At 44.7% G+C, this 22,365-nt stretch overlaps 1 protein-coding gene across 5 annotated transcripts; it reads right to left on the bottom strand.

Moving 5' to 3' along the window:
• Positions 1–1,245: 1,245 nt before the first annotated feature.
• On the bottom strand, positions 1,246–21,557 carry khdrbs1b (KH domain containing, RNA binding, signal transduction associated 1b). 5 transcript variants are annotated; one of them, XR_015107994.1, is made up of 13 exons: positions 21,148–21,557; positions 19,470–19,591; positions 18,301–18,417; positions 17,764–17,910; positions 14,672–14,802; positions 13,683–13,905; positions 13,207–13,274; positions 12,785–12,840; positions 11,143–11,320; positions 9,663–9,739; positions 9,449–9,557; positions 8,883–8,950; positions 4,703–7,016 (listed from the first exon to the last, which is right to left on the bottom strand). XR_015107994.1 is itself a non-coding variant. In XM_086171126.1 (9 exons), exons 1-9 carry the CDS (start codon positions 21,239–21,241, stop codon positions 11,214–11,216), a joined length of 1,065 nt encoding a protein of 354 aa, XP_086027252.1. In that variant the 5' UTR covers positions 21,242–21,556; the 3' UTR covers positions 9,973–11,213. The 5 variants fall into 5 exon arrangements, 1 of the variants encoding a protein (XP_086027252.1); XR_015107993.1 differs by lacking the exon at positions 4,703–7,016 and adding an exon at positions 1,246–2,670 and having other exon boundaries at positions 9,449–9,739; XR_015107991.1 differs by having other exon boundaries at positions 9,449–9,739.
• Between the last annotated feature and the right edge of the window lie 808 nt (positions 21,558–22,365).

Below are 22,365 nucleotides of genomic sequence, written 5' to 3'. Positions count from 1 at the left end.
GGGCCCACCACAAAAAAAAAAAAAAATATATATATATATATATATATTTTTTTTTTAAATATATATTTTATATATTTATTTATTTATATATATTTTAGCTGTATATATATATATATATATATATATTAGCTGTATATATATATTTTTTAATATATATTTTATATATTTATTTATTTATATATATTTTAGCTGTATATATATTTTTTAGCTGTGTATATATATATATATATATAATATTTTTTATATTTATTTATATATATATATATGTATGTATGTATGTATATTGATTTGAGATGGCTATTTGGTAGAGTGGTGACTTCGGAATACCGACTACTGGTACTTTGGATCTTCGGTGACTGAATTGCACTTTTTGTAAGTCGCTTTGGATAAAAGCGTCTGCTAAATGAATGTAATGTAAAGGAAAACAAACTTCAGCAAAAAATAGCCCTGCTTTGACACAAACGCACATAAGAAATTTCGAAAGTGAGCAAGTGCTCTAATGAGAGATCAATACAATCCAATACAATCCTGGCTGACACACTCTGTCACCAGAATTCAGTTTTTTCCTTTTTTTGGGGGGGATTTTTGGATTTTGGATTTTTTTTCATCTGTGGCACTGTTTCCCTAGATCTCCCTATCTATCTTTTTTTTCGAGATCTTTAATTCTATCTCTTTATTCTTTTAGTAAATGGTCACTATTTATATTATTTTCACTCCTTTCATATTGCTGTTTAGTTCTGGTTGTGTATTTTCCACCCCTCCAATTCTTTATGTTGTCCATTCTTATCCCTGATATTGTTGTTGTCGTATCTGTGTTCTATTTATTTGTGGATGTCTTGCTATCTTCTGTCTCTCTATTCATATTTATACTGTATATACTTTTTATTTTTTGACATTACAACTATCACAGTGCTGTGTGAAAATGAATTTCCCCTCTGGAGATGGATAAAGTTGATCTGATCTAATTCTATGTTGCAGGTAATGAGCAGCAGGTGAGAGCGTTTAGTAAGTGCTAATTGGTCGCGGCCTCCTATTGGTCCCTGCCAGGACGCTGGGCTTTTTAATACTGGCTGTGACATCACTTCCTGTAGATGCCAGGACTCTGGGGGAGAGACAGATGATTGCAGTGTGGTGCCCTTTCCCTGGGGAAAGCAGACTTTTGGTTTGTCTTTCAAATCCTGTGAGTTTGTTTGGGTGATGCTATTGGACTGGGATCTTTGGTGAGTTATTCTTCTGCTTAAATTATTTTCTTTTTTGGTCTATTGGGCTTTTTGATGTGAAGCCAGTGAGAGGTGTCTTGCATGTATTGGCTTAGTGTGCTTTAAGGTTATTTGAGGTTTATCTTAGTGTTGGAAGGTAAGAAAGAGCCAGAGTTTGCATGGTTGTGGTGTTTGCTTCCTTGTTGGTAAAGCTGACCCATTAGTTTGTGGCTTAGCTTTTTTTTCCTGCCCCCACCTGTGACTAGATGGTCATGGATTTTTCTTTTAACTGCAGTATTTTTGCCCCTCTACTCTGCACCTTTTGATTGCAACATTAATTTGTTTCCATTGTAATTATGTCTGTGGTAGCCTTTAAGATGCTTGAGTAATTGTTTTTTTTTCTAGGTGCACTAAGGACCAATGAATTGATAGTCAGCATGATTCAAATAGTCTCAACTGAAATTTATATGTATAAAGATGTTTGATTAGGACAGTCCATGAAGTCTTTTTGTTAGTGATCCTCCAGTTGTATTTTGAACTTCAGTTTCATCGGGTACATGACACAGGCTCAGTTTCTTTTTCAACTTTTCTGATAGCTACTGTGGAACAGCTGTATTTGTCCAAAGATTTGAGATGGAGAAACTTCCTTTGCACACCGTTCATGTCTGGAGTAACTTTGTTGTCCCTTTAACATAATTCTGTTTTCCAAAATTTCTGAAACATCAAAGTAGACCCATTGAGAAGGAAGCCCTCGCCCTCTTGGCTTTGTAACCTATGAGTTGTGTCAGTTTCACTGCAGCACCTGTTTGTTCATCTGTGGCACTGTTTCCCTTTATGTTGCAGGTAGTTCTGAGCAGCTGAGAGCATTTAGTAAATGGTAACCAGTTGCAGTCCCCTATTGGTCCTGGGCGACGCCGGCTGAACTGGAATTGCTTTTGGAGGCGGCAGCGGTTGATGTCGGGCCACAGACTGTTCAGGAGCCAAAGACTTTCCATTTGTTACATTGTTTTCAGTGTTAATAAATACGCTTTCCTGTAACTCTTGTCTGCATACGTTTGTTCCTCTTGTTTGGTCTCCCGGAGTGCAGATAAATGCAAAGAGTTGCATCAGACATAATGTGCGCCTTGAACCAGATGCAGGCAGCACAGAAAGGGCAGAGTGCGGGACTGAGTAGGGGCTTTGAATATTGGGACGATGACCGGGAAAAGTAGAGTTGGCTGACGTGATGCAGAGAAGGAAGGTGGATGTAGTGTCCAGGAGAGCAGGTGCAAAGCGAGACACTTGGCAGAATTTCTTGTACTACAGGAAGAGAATTTAAGTAGGAGTTACCTTGAAGGAGGACTGAGGAAATTTCTGGCGGTGAGAGTCAGAAATTGAAGCTGTGATGCTCAATTTTGGCAGCTATGCCCTGTAGCTGGGATGGGAGTTAGAACAAGTGACGGGCAGGTTTGGTATCCGGCGGAGGGACTTTCTGAAAACGATGGAAATGCCTTTAGTGAACACATTATGCAGGTGACTTAAGAGTGGAGGTAGACTACATCTTGTACATGTGAGGTCCTCAGGATTGGTGAATCAACTATTGCAGGTTGTTTAAATGTTCTTGCTGATGTGTGTTTTCTTGGAACATTGTCTACTAGCTGTTTTTTATGTGAATCTTGTGGCTTCTTTATGATTTGAAGGTTATATTCCCATTTATTCAACTATATAGCTGTCTGACTGGGGTGTAAAATTTGGCTCAGAAAGAAGGTTCTGTTCCTGCACATATCAATATACACTGCTCAAAAAAATAAAGGGAGCACTTAAACACATCCTAGATCTAAATGAATGAAATATTCTTATGAAATACTTTGCTCAGGTGAATGTGCTGACAACAAAATCACACAAAAATGATCAATGGAAATCAATTGTATCAACCCATGGCGGTCTGGATAAGAATCACACTCAAAATTAAAGTGTAAAAACAAACTCCAGGCTGATCCAACTTTGATGTAATGTCCTTAAAACAAGTCAAAATGAATCTGTGTTGCTTCCTGAGTGGACACGATGATTTCACAGAAGTGTGATTGACTTGGAGTTACATTGTGGTGTTGAAGTGTTCCCTTTATTTTTTTGAGCAGTATATATACTTCCAATAAGCTTGGTGGGAAGGATCCCAGTGCATTTGCTTAATATTTTGCACATGTTTATGTGGATATATGTTTATGAGATCTGGCATCAGTGGGCTGTTCCTGACTGAAACAGAAGGGTACTGGCTCAAATCCATCTATATATATATCTTTGTAGTCTATATCTTTGTTATATCCTGTAGTCAGGATATAAGTAATCCTGTCTTGTCAAACAACTCTGGATTGCACACATTCCTTTGAGTGCTAAAATAGGCTTAATTTTCCCATTATTGTCTCAATAATACAAGTTGTGTATCACTAAAGATACCTGGTCACCAAAGTGATTGTTTGTATTTCAATGCAATGAATCTGTGTTTTTCAGATTGTCCTCTGAGAGTCTGCAAATGTACATCACAAGTGCTTGGCAAAGTAATGGTAAGTGACATCCTTGATTTTTCTTGTTAATTTTGTATAGTGTTATTTTTTGTTAAAGACAGTGTTAATTGATTGCTGATATTTAACAGCAGTGACTTTAGTGAAGTCAGTAAGATGTTTAAGATGTCAGGTTCTGCTCATTTTTCTGTGAGTTTTCTTTGTGTTTAATTGTAAGTTGTTTGTCACTCCATCCCTAACTGTTGTGTTTGTGCTTGTAGGTGCGGTAGAAGTCTGGTATCGAAGAGTGCCAGCAGTCTGGATAGTTTTGTGTAAAGTTAGCAGCTAACTTGATTTTAATTTAAATATTTTTTCCCTGTATCTTGTTTGATGTTTATCTTTTTCTGAAAAGCAATAAAGTATCCATCTCCCTCTCCCTCCAAATTTGTGTCTGAGGCCCCTATGTGGATGAAAACCCAAGTCCGTTTCAAAAAAAAAAAAAATTTTGATAGCAGGCTTGTTTCTACAGTGCATCTTTGCATGCCCCCCTCTCTCTACCCCCAAAGTCCCCCCGGGGGGCCCTGGTTAGTGGGGCCCCCCCTCCTCCCTATCTCGGCCTGTCTGCCTCTCGCCCTCCTCCTTGCTTCACCTGACTCCCCCACGTCGGCCTTGTATCGGGGTTGGGACCCGACCTGGCTGTTGTCGGCCTTCCACCGGGCGGGTACCCGATGTGGCTGTGTGACTGGTACTGGACTTGAACCAGCGGTATCCACATACAGCGTCAGTGGCTTATGGCACTGCGCTAACCAGTCACAGAGAAAAATCCGGGTTTCATGTACATAACGTCACACTTAGAGGAAAACAGCACTTAAAAAAAAAACAAAGCGATGTCGACTGTACTTAGAGTCATACAGCAAAGTGAGACTTGAACCCTGGACCACTGAATGCCGGGTCAGCGACTTCACCCACTAAACCAACTGTGAGCTCCACCCAAATAAAGCTTCTGGGAGGATGGGCCTCGGATCAGGGTTTGGGAACAAATGTGAATGTTGACCAGCGCCGGATTCGAACCAGCAGTATCCACATACAGCATCAGCGTCCTAAGGCACTGAGCTTTCCAGTCAGTTACAGAAAAATCCGGGTTGCGGGTATACAACCTTACACTTAGAGAAAAAAAGCACTTACGTAAAAAAAACAAAAAAACAAAACACCAAATGTCATTTCTACATATATTCATCAGCAACCTGATACTTAAACCTTGGGTCTTAACAAGGTGCAAGGATTGTCCAAATGATCCTTTCCCCAACCTCACTGGGATGGAGATGACCTGGAGGGGTCTTGGACCCAATCAACATCATCGGTTTACGGCACTGAGCTGACCGGTCAGGTTCCGAAATTCGTGTTGCGTGTTTATAACCCTTCACTTAGAGAAAAACAAAGCACTTAGGTTTTGAACCAAATAGGCTGGTTTCATGTTTCTGCTCATGTCAGTATGTATTGTGGAGAGATAAATGGTAAAGGGACTGTATTGGTTACTGTGGCGCCTGTCAGAAGGCAAGGAAGTTAAATGTTTAAACCAAATATTTATACTAAATGTGCTCCATGACGGATCTGGGGTCTTACTAATCAAGGTTCCCGGGTTGAATGTGTGTGTGATGCCGGTGATGCGGAGCTCGGTTCATGTTCAGGTTTGACGGGGAAAAGACGTCTGCTTGCGGACATGATATTTTCTTCCATCCTCAGACGGCAGCTGGTTGCTCCGATCGTCACAGAGTGTCGGGATGCGATGTTCCTCGGCTGGTGTGAATGCGCAATCCAGCTGTCCACGGTGACACCCCTTGCATCTCCTCTTCCAACACATGCAGCGTTTTTCACACACACACACACACACTCCGTCAGTCTCTCACCTAATTCCATCTCACACACTCGGTTGGAGGGAGACAGACCGGCAAAAAGGCATCACAAACGACCGATGCGGGGACTCGCTCATATGCGAGTCCACCTTTATTGATCATTGCGCAGTAACATTTACTCTTTTCCGCCCCGCCGCTCGACAGTTCATCAATTCAAACAAAAGAGATGGGCCTCCGCGCCGTTCCTTATCTTTCATTAGATTATCGCCGACACAGAAATCATTATTCTCGACATAACGGCCCATACAGACTGACGAATGATGTGTTTTGGATACGGCCTGTTGACACTTTATCTCAAATGACGGCGTCCGTTCTGAATACCCGACGCCGCGTCCGGTAAGCCGCTCGCTCTTTCAATAAACGAAACGGCGCCGTGACTCCGCGGATCGGAATGGAGACATTTGTTTTTAATACGGCCGGGCGTAGATTTGACCTCGGAACATAACTCGGGCACAACAGGCGGACGAAATTTCATCAGCGGTAATGGCACGGAGGGGAATCAAATCAACTCGGGTGTGATGGATGGATGGATGGATGGACGGAGGGAGGGAGGAAGGGAAGCTGTCACTCTTGGCCTTCTGTCTCTTTCTCGCACGCCCCTCCATACGTACTCGTACTTGGACGGCGAGCGGGCCGGCGTAGGTCGGGGGAAAAGTGTTGCACATTTGCAGGGGAGGGTACATGTGAGTACATGCAAATCCAGGCCGCCATTAGTATTCTGACTCCTCGGGGCGCGCGGCGGCGAGATACTGATTTGCACTCTCCAGGTATCTTAAGACACCGCGGCGCCCAGTCCAATTTCGCGTGGCAATAAGGCACGGATGCTAAACAGAACCCCGGCGGAATGTTAAAAGATTCAAACCGCCGAGGTTGGCAGGATCCTCGATGGACGGTGGTGGGGGGCACTTAGCTCGCAGAAAAAAACAATTTCATGACAGATTCGCCAGGTTAGCGCAAATTTAGAACAATTTCACAGCCGACTATAACGGGATTGGGCATTTATGGAGAGGGCGAGGGGGGCCCGGTCGGCAGAACCGGCGGCGTGGGGCGAGCTCGGAAAACAACAATCGTGGGGAAAAGCAAGGAGCAGCCGTGTTGACACAAAATGAGGAGGAATAAAAATCGTCCACGTGAAATTAGTCTGTTATTCCGGTAGGCCGGGGGGGTCTGCGCTGACCAGCTGTGGTCTTTGTGTTGTTCCAGTCCGAGCCAGATCCCCCACCCCACCCCGCGTGCCATCAGCTGGCCGTGGCTCTCCTGGCAGCCGGCCCGCCTTCCAGCCTCGCCGCCAGGAACAGAACTGGGAATCCAGCCACTCCTTTGCAAAAAAAAAAAAAAAAAAGAGGAAAAAAAGAAGAAAAAGGGCGCCTCAGAGAGCTGGGTCTGACCACCTCCTTCATGCTGAGCTGCTCCCGTGAACCACTTCACTGCAGAGGAGACAAAACCGCAGGGGACGAGTTGAGCTGACATGTAAACACCAAAATAAAAAAAAATAAAAAAACGTCCCCCCCCCCCCCTTCTGTTTTAAAAACTGTCAGAATCCGGCGCTCGGCGGTGATTTAATGAGAGTTAAGGGGCCGCGCAGGGACCGAGGACGGCCACGTTTGGTTTGTCGCTTTCCTGCCAGGACAAATTTCAGGGGGACATTTATTACTAAAAGAGCTGTGATTATGGATGAAGGCATTAATGTTCCTATTGAGGCTAAGCTATGAACAATTTAAAGCTCCATATATATATATAAAAAACAAAAATCTGTTCAGAATATCATTCCCGTCACACCTTTAGCTGGTCGTCTACCCACAGTATGCAGCCAAGCCTCGCTTCCAGTCGGGAGCCTTGCAAGCTTTCACCCCGGTTACGGCGACTATTACTGGATGGATTTAGTTTGCTCCACATCACAAGCAGAGCGACCAGTCGAAAAAAGGTGAAAGTTCTTGCGGGATGAAGCGACTCGGCTATTGCCCGCCACACTTTGGTACAAATCCACATTCTATTGTGGGAGTGGGCCAGCCGAGCTGACAACATGTCCAAAAAAAAAAAAAACGTTTTTCGTCGTGTCAAACACTTTTACAAGAATGACCTTTCCATCACAATGCTTTTTAAAAATGCTCTTTAAAAGCCGCTCGCTGGCTTCCTCCTGCTAAAAAAAAAAAAAAAAAAAAATGCGGCAGCGTTTCTCAAAGTCTGTTACTTCTCCAGCCTTCATTTAACGCTCTCTCCTGCCTCCGAGGCGCCGACTCGCCATCCTGAGAAATCCCTTCGACACCCCGCCCGCCCGCCGCTGGTTCCATTTCTGGAATCGCCAGAGACCTTTTGCTCCCCCCCGCCCCTTCTGTCAGAGAGCCCTGAGCCACGGATCCTCATTAGTCACTTTCCTCCAGACCACACTGACACCGGCGTTGCGGTCTCCTCTAGTCGAAACCCGGCTGGAGGCGGGCGGCGACACACACCGATTCACAGGCGCTGTCAGAAATGCGAGGCGGCGACGGGAGCCGGGCAATCGCCGGAATCAACCTTTGAAACGCCGCCAGTATCGTGAACTCGCTGCCGCTGCATAATGTTACACCGTCTGAGACGCCTCCGGGCGTCTGCGGCTCGCACAACAGTCTTCAGAAAATAATAGGACCCGCTGAACGGCGGCGGCGGCGCCTCTCCGGAGTGTCAGCTCGACACTTACAAACCGGGGTTACTGCTACGGCTGGACGATCCTCCCCGTCTCCCCATAAAGACACGGCAACAACGAGATCTGCCGCAGGACGGCGCCTCATTCAGGAGGAACTTTCTAAAGATGACCTCCCGCATTAAGAAGGGCCAGTAATGCGGGTGTTCGTGGCTCAACCAGCAGCGGCTCACAGCGGAAACAATGCGGGCTACGACATTATCTACCTACGAGAATCTTCTGCGGAAATCAATCCCGGGGGGATTTAGGAGTTCACTTTGCCGAGCGGTGAATTTTGGCTCGGGGGGGAACCTTGAAAACAACATTCGGATCAGATTTAACCAACTTCGAATCCTTTGTTTGCGATGCAGATGCGCAGGTTGGATTCCTAACTTTGAACTTTCGATGAGGTGTGACTCGGCAAATCACGAGTTCGAAACTTTCCTAGAATTACGGCCTCTTTCGAGCCTCTAGGAAGATCTGTCAAAAAAAATGCGCTAGCCGTTTCCAAATTCATAGAGCATCGCCAAGAGGAAGTTGCTAACGCTAAGATAGTCGCAACATCAGCTCATTACACACACCCGTAACCCCAAGTGATTCCATGCAAAGAGCGGGGAGGCAGACGGAGACCGACCTGTGGGCTGCAGGGTCTCGCCGGCGCAGACTGACGGTCTCGGGGCTCTCAGTGACTGATGGCGGTGCCTGGAGGAAGGACAGAACCCAAATCAATACCTCGTCTAATATCTCCGGGAGAAACTTGAGACAAGAGATCATGCAACGTCTACAGGAGAAGATTCGCTCATGCAACTCAAGCTCTTTTTTTTTTTTTTTTTTTTTAGGCAGAACCTTTTAAATTATTACAGTAAGCATCCTTTCCACACATGTTGCAAATTAAAAAAGTAACAGCAGCTCAAGAGTACAGAAGATATTGACATTTTGCCTTTTTTTTCCATTTTAGCAAGAGTTGCATTAAAAACTATTCTCACGTATTTTGTTAGTACACAGAACAGTTATTTTGATACATAAAATCCACTACTGTGTAACGTTGGAAGTTAAGTTTTTCTTACTTTTAGGTCTATGCTTTTTTTTGTTGTTGTTGCCAAGACTGCAAAGGTATTTTAAGAAAACGTACGCATTTACCAGCAAGTTTATGTCAAAGGATAAACACACTACGAAATTAAACATTTAGGGTTAGGTTACCTTTACGGTGGACTTCTCTAGGTTATAACCATCCTCTCCATTGCACTGCCATTACTGTGTATTAAAGTAGCCGTCGCGCCAGCGTCATTCATGACAATGAAGCCTAGACCTGAATGGTGGTTTGAATTCGGTTAATTTTCCAAAATGCTACGAAAGCAAGTCTCATTAACGATTACGACCACAGGTAAGAGGATTGAAAAAGTCTTATACATACCCAGGCATTCAATGCTTTAGAACTCTATACACATTAGGAAGCTATCCAGGTTATTTTAGAGGTCTTACCTCTGGGTCCTTTTTAAAAAGTATAGAAAGAGAGAGAAAGAATAAGTTGTGCTCTTTTGATAATCAATCAAGACATCATTTAGTAGGGTTAAAGTCGTCAGGCGTCAATACATTCATTTAGATTTAAAATGCGCTTTTGAATGAGGAAACAAAGGAAAACACCTACAGCTGGCGGCTGAAAGTTGTTTAAAAAAGGCCATTTCAGATTTTACTAGGACAGGAAACAAATAAAGCAAGTTAAGTTTCATAAAAAACAATCTAAGCTTTATTGACAAACTGCTGCAAAACATCTTTTGGACAGATTTAGTAACCTATTTAGGCAAGCTTACACATGTAGCATAATGCATTTTATGGAGAGGGTACAGAGACTAGTGGCAGAATAAGTACAGTTAGGATGTTTTAAAATATGTACAAGAGTTGGGATTGAGCTGCAGGATCCCTTCTCTGTGGAAAGAGAAGACCCATGTGGAGATTTTTGTCCCAATCCTTGGTCGAGTATTTTGGTGCATGCAGTTTAGAGAGTCAGATCACAAAATCAAAAGACCTCAGCGATTTCGAAGCAGAACGGGAGGCCGACTGCGGGCCGGGTGCTCTTTAACACAACTCTTCCCTCTTCGGCCTTAAATCAATCTCTTTTTTTTTTTTTGTTTTTTTTTTTAATTTTTTTTTTTTTAACATGGAGAACAAATTAAGGATATGAGGACAGTCCATCTCTACAGTGTCTATTAGGGCTATATTTCAAAACTCTAAGGACAATGACAAATATTGCTGCCTAAATCTAAATAGATGTTTTAGAGCTATTTATTAACAAGCCATCATCAAATGAATTAATAATATCATTAATACGGATTCTTTTGCCTTCGCTTCATTTAAGTCTTTTTGTTTTTCTAAATTACAAGTTTAAAAGGCCTTTTAATCCTTCTATATTAATACAGAATTTTGAAATGTAGCCTAAATGGGAGTCTGCAACTGACCCTCGACAGATTCTTTGTATTTAAAAACAATTAAAAAAGGATTCCTTGGACAAGGTGATAATGAGCCACTATTTTCACTAGAAATGACTATTTCCAAACAGTTAAAAGATTAATAACCAACAATGCAAAAAAAGCCAGAGGGGTAAAAGGGTCAGAGAAGATAATACAGCAAAAGAATCAAAAATTAACCAAAAAACAACAAATAAGGGAGCCAACGTTCCTCGAACCCATCTAGAAGCCGCTTTTGTCGGTTGGTCTTATGGATGGATGGGCGATCGGTTGGTGGACAAAGGAGCGGCGGGAGTTTGTGGTCAAATCTCAAAAAAATAACAGTGGTGATTTTCAGTTCCCAATTTGTCTCTTGAAAAAGTCCAATGTAGGAGAGACGAAAAGAAAGGAAAAAACAGAAACCAGAACCAAGACAAAACGGACAATTACTTTTTTCGGGCTGCTTAAAGCGAGAGCTGCCGCGGTTGTCAGGGCGACACTTTAAAGTTGGCAAGTCCACTTCAGTACTGTCGGTATGGGTGCTCCCTGTAGCCCGTCTTGGCACCTCTGGAGGGGGGAGGGGCCTTTCCTTGGGTCGCTCGCTGGGTCCCGTTCCAGTCATCCTGGCCTGGGGGACGACACACACATAAAACACGGTTCAAACAGAACCACGTTTCTGACAATGTCCTGAACAATTTTGGAGTCATATGGCCACGACAATGAGCTCCAACAATAGACGTTTCATAAAGGAAACACTTTTGCACAAATATTTTGCTACTGAAACTTATTCGGGAGCTGTTGACATATTTACATCTCCAGGAACATTGCTGCCTTGGTTTGAGGGCCTGCTGTTCAGACCGGATTGTTTCTGCAGCGCATTTGGTTTTAAATCTTCCTTCCGAGAAACTTTTGTAACAAACGCCGCGGGTCCTTGAGAAAAGCATCTCATGAATTCAATCAGGAGTTGATAGACGGACCGTTTGCAAGAGTTATTTAACCGAGTGGCTCATTACACCGCGAGCTATTAGCAGCGACACTCACCTCTGCTAATGTTTAACTGAGGATGTTAAAGAGCTTTCAAGTGTCACTTCCTGGCCAAGCGAACACATTATTACACCCTGACCGTAGAAAAAGGCTTGTCGTTAAAGTCCTGATATTACAAGTGTTCTTTCTATTGACGCTCCCGGTCGACCAACTCGTGGTTAACTCTTGTCAATCTCCTTATGACAACGCAAGTTGAATTTTGTCCCCATGTGGAGTTAAACAAAGTTTCTCTGAATAACAGCTGCACTTGTTCTAAATTTCACCTCAGGTCCCTAACCCTAATCCATCGTTCCCCCTGACGCGTCGACACCCCCACCACTCAGTTGCCACCTAGTTTCCGCAAAACAACTCGTTACATAACGACCTATCACAGCATAATTAGATTTCGACTAGAATAAATTTCCTTTTATTTTCATGACAGTGGCTGGAACATGATGCGATGGTCATGTGGTGTCATCCATGAATTAGAGAAGACAAACACACGCACATCTGCTGCAGTCAGGGATGGGTGCTGGATCCAAAATCGACTTATAATTATACTTATCCTTTATTAATCCCCGTGGGGAAATTAGTTCTCTGCAATTGACCCATCATGGATGAACCACAAGCAGTAGGCTGCCGTCCACCAGGGAGCACTTAGGGGTTCAGCGTCTTGATCGACAACACTGACACACTAGGAGCCGGCAATCAAACCAGGAATGTTGGGTTCCAAAAACGATTGCTCTGCCCCCGGCGTCACGCAGCCCCAAGCAGAGTTTAAAAAAATCCACACACCCAAAATGCTCCAACAGAGATGATTTATTTTACATGTAACACAAAAAACTTATACCCGCATACATGACGTTTCGAGCAAAAACTAGGCCTCTTCCTCAGATGCGTACTCGAGATTGGTGTGCCGTTTTTTTTCAAAACTCTGTGTCATCCACGAATCCCATAACGGTAATGGGATTATGTCAATATACCGCTTGCATCATTGCAGAAATTCACCCATTTCTTTTATTAGCATCTGTTTACGGTCGTAAGTAGGTCAGCATGACACCAGCCTTACCGTATTCGTAGGTCTCTGTGGCGTCTCCGTGTCCATAGTCATAGTATTCTGGCTCTCTGATGGTCAAAAATAGGAAGAAAGAAGAAAGAAATCACTTTAATGTTTGAAAACATCGAGCGGTGTCAGACTGATGTCGAGGGGGATGATAATTGGCTTCCATGAATAAGATCAAAGCTTGGCTCTCTAGCATGGAACATGTCGGTCCCTGCTGCTGCTGCTGCTGCTGCTGCCGCCGTTCCTGAATAACACCGCCACCCCATCCGTGAAACATCAAGTCTCGTATAGCCCGAATTTCTGCAGAGTGGTTAAAAAGTATCACGGCCGCTGCTCTAAATACACGTTCCACGTCAAAGTGGAAACCAGGCGGTGTGCGCAGTTTGTGGGAAGCAGGTGAAAACCAAAGAGACGTCTGAATCACTCACGCCTGCGGCTGACTGTAATAGCTGTCGTATGACTCGTAGGCCGTCTCTGTGTAGCTCTCATCGTAGCCCTGGAGAGGAAGGAAACACAGAAACCAGAGAGTTATGAAGAGGCTTGTTCATGAATCATGAATGTCAAGACGTCCCTGATGCACTGCACTCCAACAAAAGCCGACACTCGCTCCCCCCCCACGCGACTCTCCGGCATCTGAACTCGGTCCCGTCTTGACAGACAAGCAAGTGAAATCGATCAGAGCCTCGAACAATGGCACTCTACGGGAGAGCCAGGGGTCAGAACCAGACGCATGAAACCTGCAAGCGTCGCATCTCAAAGCCATCTTTTTATTAGTATTCTAAAGTCCCCGTCGACATCATGGAGGAATTTGCTGATTTAGATTTGACCCCTGTTCTACATTTCAGCTAAAAGATTAAGTGAAGTGAGCAAACTCTGTGCCGGAGGTTCTGACTGTTCTACTTACATATTCGTCGTAGCCCTCGGTGCCCGCGCCGGGGTGCTGGTGCGGGGGCACCATCCTCTGGGGGCCGGTGGCCGGTGGACGAGCGCGAGCCGCCGTAGCCCCCCTGGCAGGTACCGCCGGTCCACCTCGGGCTCCGGGGGCCCCTCTCATGGCTCCGCCTCTGGCGGGGCCGCCTCGGGTCACGCCTCCCCTGGCTGCGCCGCGAGGCAGCATCCCCCTTCCCCTGCAAAACCGCCGCACAGTCAACCCATGTTGGGATTGAGAATTTAAATATTTTTTAATCGTTAATAACGTTGAGCAATTTTTGCTGAAAAAATGCTCGTCAGATCGAATCAATACACATATTGATCTTGTATGAGACAAAGCTCAACACTACTTATTTCCTTCTGACATTTCAAACATTTCAGAGCCCCCCCCCTCCCCTCCCTCGCCTGCGTAGCAGCCGGGACCGAGTCCCAATGGGACGCTCCTGCAGTGTTTACAGAAAAACTGCCTGCTTCAAACATGTGCCTACATTTTGTTTGTTTACTTACAAATAAATATACTCTGCCAGTATGAGGAATTATTGTGTGAGAGCCTTTGAGAGTTCCAAGGTATGCAAAATACAAAAATCTTACATCGAGTATTCAAAAAAAAGGTCTAACAGTGCTTCTACTTACCGATACATAATTCAGCAGATTTAAGAAAAAAAAAAGACTATTTTTAATTTAAGAAGCATTGCTTCGGATATTTGAATTCTATAACAGCAAACTAAAATAATCTAAAGTCAACAGGATGTATAGCCCTTTTCAAGTCATGAGTCATTAAGAGGTGAATGTCCAGTTTTTAAAACATGCCGCTGTGGATAAAAATAACTACTTCCAGGATTGCTCATCATTCTTAGGGATGCAGCAGGAGAGAAGGCGGGTCCTTGTGATACCGTAAGGAGGAAAGCAAAGGAAAACGGCCTGCACGGGATCCCTGCAAAAGCCAACTTGTGTTCTCGTCACCTGTGCGCTCCGGGGGGCCCTCCGCGGCCCCGGCCCATCATGCCCCCTCTGCCTCGGCCGCCGTGCTCCTGGCCTCCATTCAGGTAGCTCATCTCCATGAACTGCTCTTGACAGATATCATCCATCATGTCCTGCAGACGGGTTGAGAAAATGAACAACACGGTGTGCAGATGAGAATCAAATGCACAAGGCGCGGTGAAGAGGAGAGGCAGGCGGTGTGGTCGAGGACGCAATGAACAAAAGTGAAATGCAATTACGGAGCTGCTCGAACACAGTATCCACTCCCACCCAGACTGAGGGGAAGAAAGAGCGAGGCCGACAGAGAGAAGACACGCTCTCATCATTCCCGTCCCTCCGTGTCGTACAAAAAAAAACAAAATCCCTTCTCTTTGCACTTCGGAGCGACTCTGGTGTGACCGCGTGAACAATTACCTTTTTCATCTGCCAAATAAATAAATAAGTAAATAAACAAGGAAGTAAAACAAAGCACAAGTTGGAGTGGATTAGTGAAGCAGCCTGTCTGAGGAGCAGAAATCCTGCAACACAATCCACCATCTTTCTTCGGGGAGCAATTTGAAGAGCTGCACTGTGACCTGATCGATTCTTTTCCCTGCACTGGAACGGCGACAAAGCTCTAATGATGGTGGGATGGAAAAAAAAAAGAACAGATAGAGGAATAGAAAACACGGGTGGCAGCTTTCAATCATGTGCTGCAAAGGCAACCCTAAGCCATTAGGCTGATTACAAATTCATCTCATGCGATCGGCAGGGTGACTGCAGCTGCAGCGAGATGGCACCTTGTTATCCATCAAGGCGTTAAATCAGGTTCCTTCAGACATGAACTGTCTTCCCAATTCACCAGATAAGAAACCGTGTCAAGAAATAAGATGTTGACCCTTCGCAGAGAGGTTTCATTTCGCACATCTGCTCATCCGCCAGGCAATTATTATTGATACGGCAATCTATCCTTTCTACGGTGATTAATCAATTCTCTTGGAACGCCAGAAGAAAAAAAATGCAAAGCTTACAGGGCAGAGAACACTCGAGCAGCACCCTTCTTCCTCAGAGATGATATTGTAATGCAAAAATTATGAAACGACGTGTGCACCGAAAAGAAGAGGTTCAAAAAGACGGGCGAATGAGCCGCATGTCAGTAACATTCACAGCGGAAAGACAGACGTGCAAAAAGATTACTCTTATTTTCTGTGAATAATAAGGAATGAAATATGTAGAATGCAATATATTACTAAAATCTTGGCATGACCAAAGGATCTGGATGTAATTGTATTGTGAGCTCTGTGCCAAATCCTCCATCCCATCATATCCACACGCTGAGAAACACTGAGCACAAAAATATATTGAAAAAAAAAAAATGGCCTAAATTCAAATATAAGCCTCTAAAATAAGAGATTAGCGGTTAAAATGTGACAGCGAGACCTTCAAGACAACAGCTTTCTACATCAGGAGGGTAACAACATCAGGAGTGGTTCATCAGTCCATTCATCTGGCCTTCTGATCTAAATTAGTCCCTGCGCTCTAATTTAAAATGTGAGGAATTTTAAAAACCCCTGAGTCCATTGGCTTGCTTCATTGTAAGCCACTGTTAAGAGCACATAAGCTTCATCTTGGCTTGACGGCATACAAGTTTGGCCGGCTCACAAGAATCTCAGCACAAAACCAATCAAGCAAACGTAGGCAGCAAAGGGTGAACTTTCGCACATTTCAGTCTGGGAGCCGTACATCTCCGGGAGGATTTTTCTCCCGTTCTCCCGGAAGGATGAGACACCGTGATGGACAGACCTGTACTCGAGCCAGATGATGGCGTAACCCTGCTGACACATTAAAAGGCACCGCATTTTTCCTCTTAAGCCGATCGCTTTATGTGCCTGGACTATCCGCTGTATTTGCTGCAAGTAAATATCTGGCGGCTGGCCTACTGCACGCCCCCCCACTCCCGCAAAGCTCCAACTTCCATACTTCAGCACCCTTCACCTTACAGAGTGGCGCTCCCTGTCTCATCCACCCAAGAACAGTCAGCACAGCCACAGCCTCATGCTGGCTTCAGACTATTTTAGGATGCTAATATTCTCATCACTTAGGCTATCAATGCTGTCAAACTGTCATGTTATTTCTGCACAGCGTGCGGTTATTCTGTGTTTTATTCCCCCTCATGTCTTAGATAATACGTATATTTGATCTTTGCACTCCCTGCCAGCGCTTCTCTTCCGACACGAAGGGTTGTCAAAATAAGAAATAAGGAAAAATCCACAGTGAACATGTTAACGCCTATTGATCACCTCAGAAATTCCGTACAGCACAGCACAAACATGTTTACTAAAGATAGTAGGTCATTCGTAGTAAATGCACAAACGAACAAAAACTAGGTCTCCAGACACAAAAAACTAAATGGTTCCTTTTTTAGAAACACTCGCGTGTTTGGCACAAAGTGCACACAATCTTACTCACAGACTACATTATTTCCCTATCTGCCATTTCCTCGAACTATTCTTTTCCCTGTCACACTCGACAAAATACCCCAAACAGCTTGCTTTGTCTTTAGTGGGGGGAAAGGAGTAGAACCCGTAATCATTCCATGGAGGACAACATCTGACTCCGCAGGAGTGGTGGGTATTCACAGTGTCCTGCTGCAACCAACAGTGATGGAAAGATGACCGCCAGGTGGAAACACCAATTTTCACCCCATTTCTGGGATAATAGCGACCACCATCCACCATTGGAAATGCCCGACAAGTGACACAGTCAACTAGAAAATACTAATTTCCATGCTGCGCAAAAAAAAAAAAATATTTGTTGGTCCCCATCCCGACAAATAATACGTTGGCATTCAGACTATTACGCAAAGTTTACATTCTCTGGTAAGTCTGTCATATTCTCCATTTTGCAACGCGACCTCAAGTCTGACTTTGCCTGAGGATAAAAATCATTTGAATTTCAAAGAAATTTCAGTTCAAAATCCAAAGCCCCGAATCCATGCAGTGTTAAACACTAAATGCTTTGGCAATAAAACCGCAAATTACAGTTAAAAAAAAAAACTCAACAAGCAACAGCAAAGCCAAACAAGACAAACTCACAGGGAACAGGAACTTCTTGACCTCCTCCATGGCATGTGCCATGCGCAGATAGGCTTCGGGCACCGGGGCAAACACCTCGATGAATACGTGCAGCTCCATAGACAGGTGGGCATACTTTGGCTCGCCGCCATTCCGCAGCCCCTCCTCCTAAAACAAGAGTATCATAGCGAGGGTGTCAGCAAGTCAAAGCAATACAAATTCGAGATAAAATGAATTATGCAAGAAGTAATTGCATTTTACCCACCCCCTGGAGCAGCAGGCAAGTGTGTGGTGTTTCCTTCCTTTGTGTAACATAATAATTTCATCAAAATGGTAGATAACACGTTTAGCGGGTTATCCTAAATATCCCTTGAACAGATGCACTGGCTGTGCGTGCCCTTGGCTTGATGTTTATGTGTGTATGTGCTCTCTTGCAAGTTTACGCCATCTGGGCTTGATGCTTGCCATACCTCAAGTACGGGCCAGATGTGTTATGGCTTTAGGTACCCTTCTCACAGGTGCGTCAAACCAGATGTGCCAGTACAAACAGTGATTTACCTTGGCTTTGTCTCTCATGGATCCTTTGCCCAGTACGGAGATCTTGGCTCCAGTTTCCTCCTGCAGACGCTTGATAGTATTACCTTGGGGACCCAAGATCTTCCCTACGAAATTGAACTAAAAAGAAAAAAACAAAACAAAAACAAAGCGGAGAAAGATTAGACTGCCGACCAAACGCGGGCGGTTTAGCGCCAATAGAGCAACGGAGAAATCACTGTCAAAGTTCCTGTTGTGCATACTGCAGCTGCAAGTGCTATATTGACCCGAGAAGGTCGATACGAGCCCAAGAGGGGCTGTAATACCGTCAGTGACTGGTGACTTCAATCATCAGAACACTGAGCCTGAACAAATTTGTGATCAAAAGCTACTATCTGCCGTCTTTGCACAATTTGTTTACTGCGGTTGTATGTCGTGTCCTACTATTAGTTAGGGCTGTTGAGTAGGTTTAGAGTGACATTCCTTGGGGGTTATAAAAAGTAGCTTGTGAAAACGCTCATTGGCTCTTGCAATCCCTGACACAGCAGACTGATTCACAAACTAAAACTAAGTCTGAGAGATCAGAGGGCTGTGTTAAACCGCAGACTAGCCTCCTACATCATATTGATCTGAGCACCTTCAGATCTTGTTCTTGTGATAGCAAATACTTCTACTTCAAATCCTGTTGTATATTAGAAGAATGAGTGCTTGATTCCACTTAAAATGGCAGCCGTATAACATGAGGTGACCCGACACGACCCAAATAAACCATAGCAATATGCAAGTGAGGGATTATGCTGTTAGAAATAACACGCACTTAAAAAAATAAAACCCCTCCTGCAGACAGACCGGCTTTCTATGGATAAATATAGCTGAAGGTTTAACGAGACCATCCCGCGATGTGGAATACTTTCCAAACGGCGCACCGGATCAAATCTGCTGAGGGGACAGTGAAGACAATGAGAACCTAACCAGCACATTAACTCCTGGTCTGTTTTGGTGCCATTTTAAAAACGGGTTGTAATTATGCTCTTGAGCTTAAAGATCAATGTTGAGAGGAGTCATTCGAGACTGCCAGTAACCCTGTGGCTTTGTGTAATTGAAAACTGACTGTGGGATAAATTTAAATCAGGAGGGGTTCACAGTGGGGACAGATGACAAAAGACAGAAAAACAGGGGCGAAGAAGGCTCACCTTGGGGTACTGTTTAACGGGTATGAGCACTCGTTCCTTGAGTTTGATGTTCTTTGTCGTGAACAAATCCAGGTACGTTTCTGCCTCCTTTTTAGTCTCGCCATTCTGGATTCTATCAATTTCTGGAAGGGGAGAGGTACCGTTTCAAGTGATTATGAAATCGCAGAGTTGTACGAGGGCATCTCAGGCACAATGGCGACACTAACATACACGACCCAGGAGGCATTGATGAACACATTTGCTCACCATTCAGCGATGTGAAGCAGGTCCTAATATGAAGATCTAAATACTGACCAAACGCTATTTCCTGAATGCCAAACAGCAAAACATTTTATACCACAAACTGCAAGATAGATCTGCTCATTTTCAGAATATTCTGGCTCGAGTTATAGTACCCCCCCATTTAAATCAATTCCCGTGACTGCATCATGCGGCCTGACAATTTCAAAACACATCACGAAAATGGACAGAAATTGGGTTTTTGGACCTGCAGCTCACCCAACCCATCAACCCTAACCACCTCTGCCTGTCTGTGTGCACTGGCACACAGGAACACCAGTCCACCAGCAGCAAATCAGGGACGCCTCAGCTGATTCCCAACTGGCACGCTTTTGTCTTTTCGAATTCATTCTCAGGGATGTAGCCTAGATTTTCACCAACTTATTAGTGTCACCGGGGGATGCTCCAGAGGTAGATGGAGACAGCTACAAACAACCACCAGCTGGCAGTAAGCACATGGGCGACAGAGCCACAAATTACTTGATGCAAATAAATCACCCAAATTAAAATTAGCTTCAGTTTCCCGCAGCTGGACATCTTTTGCTTTAAGACAAATTACAGTCAGCAGATAATTTTGTAAATATGCTAGCACGCCCGTTTCGCGGCGCATCTAAATGAATAAACACATTTAGGTCACATACATTGATAAAACATAAATCCAGCTGTTTGGGGGTGCATCGACCGGGCGATCGATACTTTGTACCCATTTATCAGACCGAACGGTTGACAAAATCGACTGCTCATCCGACGGATCGGCCAGTTGTGGAGAGAATAAGCCCAAGTTTGCACACACTCTGCAACCGCCGGAGCCGCAGTGCCTGAGAGGCGGCCCCCCTGTCCAAGGACACACCGGCCAGTGACAGATCGGGACCCGCTACCCGCCGCCGTCTCCGGTCTCCTGAGGACGACGCAGCGTTTGCATTCACGGCACCGCTGCTTCAAGGTTCGCCCAAAAACGGACGGCGTAAAACGGACGTGGGTTCCAGGCTGAGGAAGCCGAGTGGCGGGAGTTTGAACCCGGACCGAACCATCTGGCGGCTCATCGGCCGCCGGGCGAGACGACACGGGGGGGGGGAAGCGGAAACCAACCCGGGAGGATTATCAGAATCCGTCCCGCTGCTGCGTTTCTAACTTTCCGACTACGGACGGATTAGATTACGCACCGCGGTACATCTTACCCCCAATTGTAGTGTATTTCGGTGATATTCGCCGGGTTATTTCGAATAAAACTTCGACAACTGACCCGGAGGTGGACTTATTGTTCGACGACGCTCGGAATGGTTCGTCCCGTCCGCGTGCATATATGGCGCCGAGCGCGTGGCCTCTTTCAGACTTTATCAGAAAAAAATTAAACGCGGCGGAATAAAATAAAAAATAAAAAACAAATAAAACACTTCACCTGTGGTTAAAAGTTTCATGGCGTGTGTGAACGACGCGTCCAGGCTGTCCTTTTCCGCGAGAAGCTCGGGGAGGTATTTGTCGCCGTTCTCCATTTTGAGTTGAGGAGGGAGGGGGGGGGTCGAGTTTCGTGGCAACAACACACAAAAAAAAGAAGAAGGAAAATCCAACAACGACAGGGAAAAGTAGTCCGGTTATGTAAGTAGGGTGTGCGGCGTATCCTCCAAGCGGTCGGCGCTTAGCATGTGGCTACCGGGCGTTCGGGCTGTCGGACGCGGGTCCGATACTTTTTTTTTCCGTCCTCCGTCGACGCGTTTTCCCGACCGGCGTCCAACTGCTCGGCGGCGCTGCTCTGGTGGAAATGGGAGAACAAAAGCGGCGAGCGGGCAGATGAGCGTTCCGACGCCAACCGGCGGAAGTGAGCTCACAAGGGGCGGGCGGTGGCGCCGCCTAGCGGACAGAGTTGGGATTGCAGTTCCCGCGGGAGACTTGGAATCCAACCGGCGGTGGAGTCACGATGGGAGGAAAACAACAATAATAATGATAATAATTCTGGAAATTTAAAATAATAACATCGGGAATTTATTATTGACTTTTAAAGTGGGCAGAACAGTGCCGTGATATTTTCTTGCAATTTATTTAATACCGTTAGAAGAGCTCTCTCTTTCTTGCGGTTGTCATATGTTTCTAATAATTTCTGCTGGTTTGCTTTATTTTTCTTTCACTTTTCCCCCAGTTAACGTTCAGCTACTTTTGCATACATTTTGGAAAGTTTTGTTACATTTTTTAAATTATTGTATTTGCATTCTGCTGATCATAAAACAAGACTTTTTTTTTTTTTTTACCTTAAACTAATTCACCATATAGGTCTGTTTTGTATTTTCTGAACAAACATTTGTACATGACACTTGTGACCCACTCACTGACTGAACTAGTTGTAAAACCTGCACAGACTGACCCTCTCAGTCCCTCTCCTCTTTGCTGTTGAGGAGGAAATGGAAAAGTATAGAAATAAAAGTCTAAGTGCACGTTCATGGATGGATGGACAGTTTGAATTCCCTCAAGACGTGTCTCTGGAGGTCCTCAGTCATCCAGGCCATTTTTTTTTTCAAAATCTTTTTGTAGCAGCTGGACTTGCATTTATTCCCTTGCAGACTGTTCACCTCTCATCTGAGAAGCTTCTTCAATTCGAATAGACTGCGGAGTGTTTTCCGTTTTT

This window comes from Fistularia commersonii, chromosome 24, assembly GCF_037954325.1.
Source record: "Fistularia commersonii isolate RoL2024-O1a breed Wild chromosome 24, RoL_Fcom_v1.0, whole genome shotgun sequence".
NCBI classification, from domain to species: domain Eukaryota; kingdom Metazoa; phylum Chordata; class Actinopteri; order Syngnathiformes; family Fistulariidae; genus Fistularia; species Fistularia commersonii.
This window is presented reverse-complemented; position numbering and strand designations above follow the sequence as displayed.

Coding starts and splice junctions, on each gene's coding strand:
- khdrbs1b (XM_086171126.1), bottom strand. CDS start 21,241: ATGGAGAACGGCGACAAATACCTCCCCGAGCTTCTCGCGGAAAAGGAC. Junction 14,803..17,763: donor TCAAGAAGTTCCTGTTCCCT/GTGAGTTTGTCT, acceptor ACCCGTCTGCAG/GACATGATGGATGATATCTG. Junction 11,321..12,784: donor CACAGAGACCTACGAATACG/GTAAGGCTGGTG, acceptor GTCGTCCCCCAG/GCCAGGATGACTGGAACGGG.